Here is a 12463-nt window from a genome sequence, read left to right on the forward strand (position 1 = left end):
AAACAAGGTTTTACTACTTACATTACATTCATTTCTGATGAATGTGCTTGTTTATTAGCACAATCAATTTCAATAGTAGTCAATCCAAATTCATCTTCGTTCATTGACAAATGGATTCTATCATGGACCCTACATTCCGAAGCGGACCCCCCCGGGCCAGGAATTTTCAGCCATAATATTTAATAGTTCCGAAGCAAAGCAGCGCCGCAGACAACTTTTTTTTGCTATTAATAAAATAATGTGAAAAGTGCATTAGCAAACTAACCAAGAACTCTGGTGTAGAAATCATTTAAAAATAATGGAGACATGGCGAACTTTTTTTGTCATTTTGATTTCCAAATCTCCAATTTTTTATTAATGCCCTCACATTGTTGTTTTAAATCAGTGAATGCATTAGTGGTCCTTGGATTGATTTATTCACTTAATTTTTTTAAAATTTCAACCAAATAGACAAGTTTAACAACAAAATTATCGTTCCTAAACAAATTTGCCTCAAATTTCAACATTATGATTAATTTGACCCTTTTATTTCATTTTTTTACGAGATAGCCATTGCGCTTCACAATAGCATAGAAGTGAGGGATTATATAATTAGTCTCCATATTTGCAGAAAGGTTTGGAAACAACCTTTTATAGAACTGTTTATTTGTGTAGTTTATAACAAGCGGCCGTTTTATAAACTATGCATTTGCAAACTGCAAACTTGTGGCTACATTAATTGTAATAATTTTTTCGCGCCTCCCTTTGCAATATTACGCGCCTCCCAGTTTGGAAATCACTGTGTTAAGTAATTAACGTCACCTTTTTTAGACATGCGGATTATTTATTTCTTTTGCTTCTCAAGGATTATTTTGGCGATGTTTTTCTTCTATTGGCAACTTTTTTTCCGATTTCTCAAAATTATAGTATTTTGGGCGTACTATACCTGTTGTATATCGTACATAGTACGCAGACGAAAATTATAGTACAAATACTATAATTATAGTACGGTTGGCAACACTGTTGAGACATATCAAATTGAATAAGCAGAGACAAAGGACGCTTCCAATAGGTCCTGCCAGCTTGCTAAACAAGATGAGCAACCAGAGAGATAAATAATCGAGAAGAAAAGGAGGTAAAAAGGGGCCAGCAAAGAAGAACACAAGGCAAAAAATACGATCAACATCTCAAGAGACTTCAGAGTCAACAAGAATAATAAGAGTTTTAATGGTAGGTAAAACTCCTTTCATTATTATTAAGAGAATAAAAATGGAAAGGAAGTGAAAAAGACTAACATATCGAGAAAAATACGATTTACATCTCAAGGGACGTCAGAGTCTACAGGAATAATAGTTATGTTATAATTGGTTATAATAAAAGAAGATAGGTAGGTAAAAATAAATTTTCTTTCAGTACATATTATCATAGACTAAAATATACTTCAATATGTTTAAGTATTCCTTGCCAGAAGGATTTTGTTAACTCTCTAGCCATATTAAATGACGTTTAGTAATATTGACAAGTTGACGTTTGTATAGTATGGGAGCAATATGGCAGATAATTCGGCTGCCAGACTGGCAGCGGGTCGAAATTTGGTCTGTATTTTAAATAGCAGTGTGTCATAATACTTTATAATTATGCCAGTAAATCATGATGCAGTTATTCTACCATTTTTATTCGCCGTGCAGGTGTTTTATATTCTGACACGTCATCTCTTGTCCAACCACAATCCTCACAAAAATGATTTTATTCCTCTATTTTTAAACGAAACATTCTGATTTCGTAATTGATTCATTATTATTATGTAAATACAAAGATCATTCTTTTGTTAATTTCGTGATTATTACTAATAGGTGATGTTTATCTGTTTATTATTAAAATAACTTCATTCAACCCTTAATTTTTCTTTTAGCTTAAAAACTTTCAAGTAAAAAAGAAAGGGAGTGACAAGTCTGATACACCATTAAAACAGAACGTAAATCATGTTCAACCAACAAGTATTCCTGAAACTACCGTTGCCACAGATTTGTGTCATCAATTTTCACACAGTATGGATAATACCACAAATCATAATATGACGATGTTGGGCGAAAACTCTGGCAGACAAATCGACAATAATTACTTTAAGGACAATTTGAGAAGTCTTCCCATATCTGATTCAGGGGTTGATTTTTTTGACCATGTTCAGTCGTCTACCAACATTATGCAAAGTCAAAAGGCAAATGATACTACCGATAGTTTCACATCAGATGATAATTTGCCAATGGCCGGGGTACTATTTGGGAATCAGATTAATGATGGTACCCGTAACCATCAGTCGATTAACCATGAGATGCAAAAAAGCTTCGATAGTGATTTAACTCAGACATCTGCTGTTCAAAATGATAATTGTATGGTTTTTACAAAAAATACTGTTGAACATGAAACTGACATGAAATCCTTAGTAGAAATATCACGATTGCAACAGCAGCTGCAGTTTGCACAGAAATCTGTTGAGTTTCTGGTTTCTGAAAAGAATGAAATGACAGCCAAAGTCAATGAACTGGAGAAAACGATTGTCGCCGTGAAGTCTCAAACAGAAGACGTTTCGGGGCGGTTGAACATATCGAGGCACAGAGCTTCCCATCTTGAAATGGAATGCTCGAATCTCAAGCAGAAAAACAAAGAAATGGAGTCTCAGTATTTGGAAGCCATGAAAGAGGTCACCGAACACAAATCGACCCGATCTGCTCACCATAACCGCACAAAAGAATTAGAAGAAGAGATTTTGGAAATGAAATCGCTCATGAGCCACAAGATGTTGGAGAATAAAAATTTACAAAAAATCGTGGAAGATATGACCTTCCAAATAAACACAAACGAGTTAAAACTTCAGCAACTGACGCAGGGAAACATACCGAATATAAACGCTGACGAACAAGCATTCCGAGCACAATATCACAAACTGGAAGACCAAGTGAATATTCTCAAACAGCAGGTGGATGAACTCGAATATGAAAAGGCGCAGTCCAGTCAGGAGTACCAGCAATATGTGCAACATCTCAATAACCAAGTGGCATTGTTGAATGAAAAGCAGTTCGAGTTGACTTCGGATAACGAAAATTTGATGAATCGTGAAGCAAATTTAATCCAGCAGGTGGATGAGCTTCAAAATAAACTACAAATACAGCTCACATACAATAATTCTCAAGACAGCAAACCGTCTTCACAATCGGGTGATGTGATTTTAAAAGAAAATTTTGACAAACTTGAAGTGGAGAATAACAATCTAAAGGTATCTAAAATATTAAATTTCTATTGCATGTAACACAATATTTATTGGTTTGGTCATAATGTTGAAGCTTGGATTTAAGTTATACATATTACTTATTAATTTCTAGAAAAATCAATGTTTTTTTTAAATTAAAGAAATTAAATTCACTAAAACTAGGTATGAATTATTAAAAAACAAACGTCAAACTGATGCTAATTATCTCAGTCGATTAAATGAAGTTTGGATAGTCCTAATCGTAAAAAAATGCATATTTTGATTAAAACAACGTTGTTACGGTACTCTGGTGAAATAGTAAACATTTACCCACAAATATCTCGACACTTCTTTGTCAGTCCATATGCACATACATATTATTGTTTTCCATTTGTGGTAGAATACAAGAAAACACAGTCATTTGTACAAAAACATTTAAAATCTTTGTATATAAATTTATACATTTGTTTGTGGGCAGATGTATTTAGGTATGTGCTAGGCTTAATAACCATACTTAAGTTATGGTTATCCAGTAACAAGTGAAATTTTTTGTTTTGTTCTCCATTCAAGGATCCATAGATTATCAGTCTCAGTTGTAAATTACATACTTTGAAGTGTTTTAATGCAATTGGTGTTTTTATTGGAAATAAAATATATACCGTATACCTACAGTCATCTATTAAATTTTCCAGCAAATATAATGACAATTTTATATATTGCCGTATTCTGTTAATTTATTGATTTGCGTCTACAATTATAGTTTTCTTATATATTGATAAAGAAAAATTATACTTAAGTACTTAAGCTGGTGCTAAAGATCATCGACCATTCAGGTCCATGACCGACTACACAACCGTCCTCCAGCTCTGCAAGCAAGGAAAGGAAAGGACAAGGAAAATTATAAAGATAAAAATTGTTGCTCACCCGATCGCCGGAATAGCGTGATAGGCAGAGTGCACACTTGCTAATTGAATGATCTATGGATCATTCTTGCCCTGTGCCTTACTTTTTATTTAGTTTGTCGATTAGCAGATTAGCGAGGTTCATTCTCCCAGAATTTTTTGGATCCGCATTTAAAAGTTTCACTTCTAAAAACTAAACAATATGTATGGTAATATGACTTTCATATTTTTAAGGAGGAACTTCAAAAGAGACAATTAAATATTGAAAAATCTCAGCAAGAGATTCATATCTTAAAAGATAAAATAGATGAATTGACAAACTCCATTCACATATTACAAACGGATCGACCTGATGCAGCGAAATTGAATGCTGCTAACGAGAGTGATAGGCTGGCCGCACAAAAAGCAACAGCGCAGAACACCAAAATGAAGATTCACCTTCAAGAGTTGGAAGAGGCATTTGGAAAAATGGTAATAATATATTAGGTCCATACTCTGACTCCAAACACAAAATTTGAACCACGACATTATAAGCCGACATTTAAGTCGCTCGGCCACCGTGTGTGTTTTGTCTCAATACATATTCTATAACACTAAAGTTTAAATTTCATTCATTAAAATTCATTCACCTTAAATGACCCTGCAGTGTTTTTTTTATCCCAGAATACTGGCAGCCATAATAGATTACCATACCATAGCATACATTTCCATACCTACAGCCAAAGCATACATTTCCAACATTGAGTTGTTTTCAATTAAGCCTTCACGTAGATTGGAAATAAACGTATTGTTTTCTTGCTGATGTCACCCAACAATGCCTAGTCACATGACTAATTAACATGGTATTGCTCTGGGAGAACATTGTTCTTTTGACATGACTATGGTAACTAGTAACACAAGCAATACCAGCGGTAATGCGCTCGTAACTGCAACCACACCTGCACTGAATTCCTCTTCCCTTCGTATGTACGCACGCAATTACCAACATGTCTGATTAAAATATCCTTCTGCCAGAGGATATTTTCTAATGTCCCGTTTGAAGAACAAAAACAATATTGAGACCAAATACATTAAATAATATATTTGACTGGGTTTGGTTTACATTTTAAAATAATATTGCAGGTTTAACAAAAAGCTCACGGGACACACTTTGTGAACCTCTGTTCTAGACTCTATAACTAAGTTTGCTTATTCCAAAGTTTCCTATTGTTTTCCATTCATTTTATAATAGTTTAGGTGTAAGTCGATATTTGATGTTTGATAATGTTTTTTATAGACCAACAGTAAACTTGAGATGGCTGAGCTACTTCAAGCTGAGAAAAATTTAACAAAAATGCTGACATTAAAATTGGCTGAAAATGAAGAAAATTTGAAAGAGATTCAAGTGAAAGTAATAGCAAAGGATGAAGAAATGATACGTTTGCAAGCATTATCAAGCGATCAAGACAAGGAAATACAGAAACAGAGTAAGTTACTGGAACAAACGACAATTCCGGAGGCTAATGGACGAGTTGCAGATACGCTGCAAGTAGAGTTGGATTCTGCAAGAAATCAGCTAGCGTTACTTATTGATGAAAATACAAATCTAAGAAAGTTGCAGAATGGAGATGTCCATCATAACTCTGAAGATTGTGATGGCGATGTCTCTAAAATTGAAACCCATTGTCACCAGCATGCTGTAAATAATCATATTATAAATAAAATGCCATCAACGGAAGCTATGGAAAAGCTACAAAACAGGTTCACCAAATTAATGAAAGAAGTTGCAGATTTATCTGATGAAAAACAAGGATTAGAACATTTAGTTTTGCAACTTCAAGGGGAAACTGAGACGATTTGCGAATACATAGCACTCTACCAAAAACAGAGAAATATTCTGAAGCAGCGAGAAAACGAAAGAAATCTACAGTTAACCCTTTTGGATAAAGAGCGTCAACATATGAAAGATAAGATCGAGCAGGTCAACCAGTTGATTCAGCAGTTGGTCGTCAGGAATAACATCACAAAGGACTCCCTGGTCTCGGGAAATCTCAATAATGAAACGCCCACTGAAACTTCCCTTGCTGCTGAAAAAATTATGGGTCTCCTTACAGAAATAAAAACTAGCCATCTCATCGAACCCAGTGAAACGTGTTCGGGATTAGAAAACTTTAATCCGTGTCCGTGGTGCTCCGGAAAATTAATCAACGTGTGACCTGATTCTAATTTTTCACATTAATCTTTAATAGTAATTTAAAGTTTTGTACTATTGCCAAAAATATATTTCCATTCCAATGGGTATGCCTTATTACGTGTTTTTAAATTGACATAACTGCAAATAGAATATTCTTTAATAAAAATTGAATAATGCGTATTAATTAAAAATAATACGTCGCCGAGCCAGGAGAGACAAAAAAGCTTCTAAAATAGTTGTACAAACATGTTACTGTCATTCAAATGTTTGTCGGCTTGTTATTTTATGTGTATAATTTAGATCTTTTTGTATACTTTTTTTAATCATGAATGTCTATAAATCTTTATTTGCCTATAATGTTATTATTGTTGAAGTAAATGCTTGTGAAATAAAATCATTGTACGAATTTGTCTCATATCTGTCCTGGCGGACATTTGCCATAACTGGTAATATTTCCAACATCCATTCATTGTAAACGACTAAATCAAAATGCTTGTAGATAGCTATTTTAAAACATTGTGACAGGAAATTAAATCATAGAATTTAATTTGATTGCTACTCGTGCATCTGAGCCCCAAAGGGGGGCCGACATTCTTTAGCTTTGCAAAACTATTTTTATTTCTGACACGGGGCAGGGGCAGGCTTTACAGGTGAGTGACTGACTGCCTGGAGCAGTATTGTATCTTTATAAAACATTAAAATATGTTTTTACGTTAGACATAAATATGGTATTCATTTTTACTTAAATTTAGGAATTGCATGTTTGTCATGCACAAATACATGTTTCAATAATACCTATTTCTCACAATGGCTGCAATACTTCATTTCCTGAATTTGAATGAAATTAGAGCCAAAAAAAAATTGGTATGAAGATTTCACGCAAACTTGGAGAATTATAAACATTTTACCATGGGTGGCTTAGTTGACTTTGGATGTGAAAACAACTGCATGATTATTCACAAATATTGTCTTTCACATCATCAAAATTGTCATTACAAATTTTTTAAACATAGCATTAATTTGAATTATAGTCAATTTTCCTTAAATACAATATGACAATTTTTACTTCACATAGTATACCTACTTAAATATTTTATTATTATTGTAGGAAAAAATTATAACAACTTTGGTAATTAGTTCATTTCATGATTCAATTACGTATTTATATATTCACAAAATGGTGGCAATACAATTTTTTCATATATTGCTGCAACTGCAAACTGTTTAACTAAATCCAGCTGCATTCTTTTATAGCGGAACAACTTAACCTCGAAATTGCGTGGATTGCTATTTCTTCTACTGCGCACAAATTACATAGGGTAGATTTCATTATTATTTACAACTGCTCTTACACAAAGTCTGTTGTATCGTTTTCTCTTGCTCGGCGTCGCCTAATTACGTCATATTTTCTGTCAAAACTATCGAACTTCATGCTTATGTGGTATGTTTATAGGCTTAATCGTAATATTCAAACATTAAGAGTATAAAATGGTGTTTTCGCTTATGTGATGTTCTCATAGCTGGTAGTGACATGCATTTTTTCAAGGCGCTCAGTGCGATGATCACATGCGACCATTGTACAACTAAAAGTGGACTCATTTGAATGTACACATTCAATTCGTTTGCTACAATCGCATAAGTAAATAAGTAAATTCACCACTTTGTACACAATTTTCACTAATTCGTATGGCAGCATCACACCTAACCAATATATCAATTCATTTGCTCCTTATGTAAGATTCATCCCAATTGTTTGCTATCTCAACGATAACATTTCATTTAATTGCCTTAAACTAGTGTGATGCCCATGGATTTTTTACAAATTCCTATATCAAGTCTTCTACGTCACAGTGCTGCATGTGCTGACACAGTTACATCACGTGGTTTTTGCGCGCTGATACTATTGTGTTGTGTGACTTTGCATGTTGACTTGGTTTATGTCTGGCACTATTGAGAGGAATTAAAAGCTTTCTTTTTTGTTTTCCCTCACAATCCTACATTCGAAATAATGCTCTTCTTCTGCTTCTGCAAGGATTTAGGTATTTTAATTTTAATAAAATTCCACTTGATGATTTCGAAAATTTACTGAATTGCAGGCGCGAGGAATGTAGTAACGGTGAATGTAAATGCGGGGGGGAGGGGGCGGGTTTAGTTCTACAAACGACTGAGGTGACGTAGAAAACTCAATATGAAAGTCGCGCTGTGAGGCTTAAGCTTTACAAGAATTTCAACAAAATTGAAAAATCATGATTTGGAACACCTGAAACATACCTATTAGAAAAAAATATTTATAAAACATATCTGTACGATTTGTTACTTGACTCATTCGCTGCTGACTATATAATGAGATTTTAATTAGCAACTTTAAAATGCACGTTAATTACATCGATCGGCCGCCTGGTCATTACGCGCATGTGCGTCTTCAGCGTCCAAAGTATTAAGCTTGTATCCATCGGATTCAGACTTATGTGCTTTACCAATAAATTTTGTAAAAATACTTCTTGTAATAGGTACATATGTTCCTGAGGTGTTCCATAAGATGTATGTTAAATACAAAACGACCGTGTTTAGGAAATAGGGCGTAACCCACACAGATCAAATTTTACAGGAGAAGCAAAACACGTTTTTTGAATGATTTTGGTTCAATATTAATAAAAAAAAAATAGGCACAGACATTGGGTGCATGATGATTGATGATTTGGTGAAATATCTTTTCGATCTACTAATAATTAAATAAGTTATTACAGAAAAATCATTAAAATTGAGGGTTTCCTTAAATTAAAACTTAATTAAAGCTCAATTAAAACCTGAATTTAGTTAATAAATCAGCATTTGTGGTTTACTTCCTTTTTACAGAACATTTAGTTGTGTACATTGTTAATATCCTAATAAAAGCACTATTAGAAAAATCGAGGGTTATGCCCTTTTTCCTAAACACAGTCGATAACTTTCACTCCATTATCTTATATGTGCACACCATATCTTCTTTCCATATCCTTACCACATCAATGTGAATGCTTTTAATGAATTAATACATATTTGTAATACCTCACCAATTATCAATAATATAGTGATGGTGTGATGCAGCTGATAGACATTAAAACTATTAAAATTCGACTATAATGAAAACCAAATGGGAGGCATTTTTAGTTCTTAAAAAATGTGCAAGTGCCTATTCATACAAGAAAAAAATGTATAGTATTGTAACATGTATAAAATAAAATATTATTTCTAGTTTGTGTTTATTTCTATTATTTTATATAACATGTATGAAATAAAATATTTCTAATTTGTGTTAGTTTTTATTATTTTACTTACTACCACAATACAGTCGAACTCGGTTATTACGATCACAAAAATAGCGAGATCTCAGATGTAATGAGGAAACATTCGTTGACATTTTAGTTAATGATTTTCTCCATACATTTATTCACTTTTATAACAAGCTACTTGAAAAAATTTCTTGAAACTGATATGTGTCGATCGTTTAAAAACAACTTTTCAACGATAAGCAATAAAATCCGACCGGGCGGTTAACTAGACCGATGCCGCAGGGATCTGATTACGTTTATGACCAGTGGCGGCCGGTGGTCTTCAGAATAGCATTTTCTGGTAGTGCGCAATGGTTTACCTTCTATACCCAGCATAGGACAAGCACAAGTTCACGCCACTTCCCTCGGTTCAACGCCAACTCTTGCGCCTCCCGCCATGTCAGACCTGCAGCACGTAGGTCGCTTTTGTAGCACCGCTGCAGGGTGAGGGAGGGCCGGCCATGCCAACGGAACCCTTGAGGCTGTGCCATAAGGTTACGCAGTGTCACACTCTTTGGCGGCATCAGGAACACTTGTCCTAGCCACGTAAAGGTCGTAAAGCGTCTCTCCATGATTACCTTAATCACTGAAGGCTGCCGTGTCAATAAGCTAAGATAATATCTTAGGCATAAAGCCCATTGACGCAGCGAGTGCAGCGCTCGCGCAAAATTTCTACAAGTGGCGCGTAAATCATCGAAAATACAACGTAATCAAATACGCCAGCGCACACTGGACTTGACGATGCCTTGTGCCCCGCCCGCCGCATGAATCATCGTTTTTGGCTTCTCGGCGATACGAATGAAAGAAAATACAATGGAGTCCATTCATTGAACACGGCTACCAAAATCACGCTGCTCGGAGCGTCGTCGTTCGACGGGCGAGAAGTCATTATTTAATAACAAAGAAGTCATTGTTTAATTTTATTCCGTGTCGTGGTTGAATAATCTCGTCGTAAATATTAATTACAAGCCCCGAAATAATATAATATTTTTATTGCTTTGTTATGAGAGACGCTGTAATAATAATTATTTTGTGCTGCTTGGGCCGCTTATTACATAGGTGAAGGGTAATGCGCGGCAAGAGACGAGTGATTATGGTTATGAATAAACGCTTCATTCGCCCGCTCGACGCGTTCTATGGGCACTATCGCTTAGTGTAAAATGACTGAAATATTGAACTTCTCAGAAGGTAAATTAAATATGTCTTTGTTTATTTATTATATTTCTTAAAAAGAGTTTTTAGACAGTTCAAATGATTTAATATCAATAAAGAAAATAAATGTCACGGTTTACGACTTTACGCTCTGAGCAAACAATGCTTCAGCCAAATAAATAGCCGCTGATGTGTTTTTTTGTTTATTGAATGTATTTGAGTGGTTTAGAAATAAATGCGGTAGTTTGTATTTTCGTAAAAGTTTGGCGATTCATTAAATGTGAAATTGTTAAAAATTAACTCGCCAACATTGTTATAAAACAGAAACTGGCGTTTTTGTTTCTAGACTCCTAATTTCGTGCGCCGATCTAAATTTGTGTAAAAAATACCACACAAACGTCATTACAGGACATTCGACCACGGTTTAAGTAGTATATAATGACCTCATTGTAATCCTGTGCAAATAGAAAATCTGTTTGGATCGTAATCGCTTTGCGCACGAACGGAACAATTGTTCATAATTCGCGAAGTGAGTGATACACGTATGAATAACAATGAAAAGTTGAGCGATGTCTTCAAAGATGCAGGCGGTGCGTAGCACTTGCATGGTATTAGAGGAGCCGCCGCTGTTTATGACACTAGTTAAAAGTGCCTAATTGGTGTTTTCGCCAACCACATTGAAAAATTATCCACGCATATGGTTGAAATTGCATGTAAAAATTCCAAGCTTTGTGAAGTCAGTAGATACCTACCAGCGCCGCTGGCTCAGCTCTTCATTACAATTATCAACTTCTTTTGTAGTTTATGAATGCCATGCTTGTTTCGGGGATTTTTACGATGGTTTTCAGATTTTTTATGTTCTATGCTTACTCTGGACAATGCATAAAAAACATTTCGAGGTGGGGAATGTCATGTACGTTAAGTTGGACTGCCCACTTTTGAAATTCAAAATTTCGAAATAGCCAGTCGTTAGTGCTGCAATATTATCCTTAGTGCTGTTATATTAAAAAAAAAACATAATACTTATATGGGTACCGCTTGGAAACACCGCGTGCCGTTGGTTCTTTTCCTTTTTTGCATCTTCCACAATGTTTTAAGTAAAACCAGGAATGTACTTTAAAGAAATGCATCAGTAGCTTGGATGCCTGATGCATAATATTTGGTTATTGGGTAAATGCTGAGTACCTCCGCTACACGGAAGTACGTTGGAACATGTATATGTCTGAGAGCGATTGAAGACAAACCACATTCCAATGTACTTCCATGTGGCGGAGGTACTTAGCATTTACCCAATAACCAAATATTTTTTTCAAAATTGATTCTTTTACCCAGTCTCTCAAAATGTTACCGACCACTGATGTAGATAGTGTTTGTTACTTTTTAAAATTAAATTAAACCCTAAATACAAGTCATATTAGATAGGTTATAGTCAAAAAATGTTCATTTATTTATTAAATATCTAAAATTATGCCATTATTGAACCATATACAATTTTAGATATTTTATAAATAGAAGAATATTTTTTATCGTCTATTTGTTTAGTCTAGTATTCACTTATAAACGTATATTTGTCTTTCTAAGGTTAAAAATATAAATTAATAATTTAAGAAATACATACATATTGGTAATAAAATATTTGTCGGAAGTCTGATTCGAACCCACGCCAACAGAACTTCAATAACGTATATTATTTGTCTTA

At 34.4% G+C, this 12463-nt stretch overlaps 1 protein-coding gene across 1 annotated transcript; it reads left to right on the forward strand.

Annotated features, from left to right (window-relative positions):
- The first annotated feature begins 1493 nt into the window (after nt 1-1493).
- On the forward strand, nt 1494-9594 carry LOC147066086 (golgin subfamily A member 2-like). The gene is made up of 4 exons (XM_085956131.1): nt 1494-1574; nt 1892-3253; nt 4363-4599; nt 5405-9594. The coding sequence occupies exons 1-4, from the start codon at nt 1530-1532 to the stop codon at nt 6320-6322; spliced, it is 2562 nt and encodes an 853-aa protein (XP_085812257.1). The 5' UTR covers nt 1494-1529; the 3' UTR covers nt 6323-9594.
- Nucleotides 9595-12463: the final 2869 nt, after the last annotated feature.

The sequence above is a fragment of the Rhyacophila brunnea genome, unplaced genomic scaffold (genome assembly GCF_057557595.1).
Source record: "Rhyacophila brunnea isolate RB1 unplaced genomic scaffold, BYU_Rbru_1.0 scaffold_5, whole genome shotgun sequence".
NCBI classification, from domain to species: domain Eukaryota; kingdom Metazoa; phylum Arthropoda; class Insecta; order Trichoptera; family Rhyacophilidae; genus Rhyacophila; species Rhyacophila brunnea.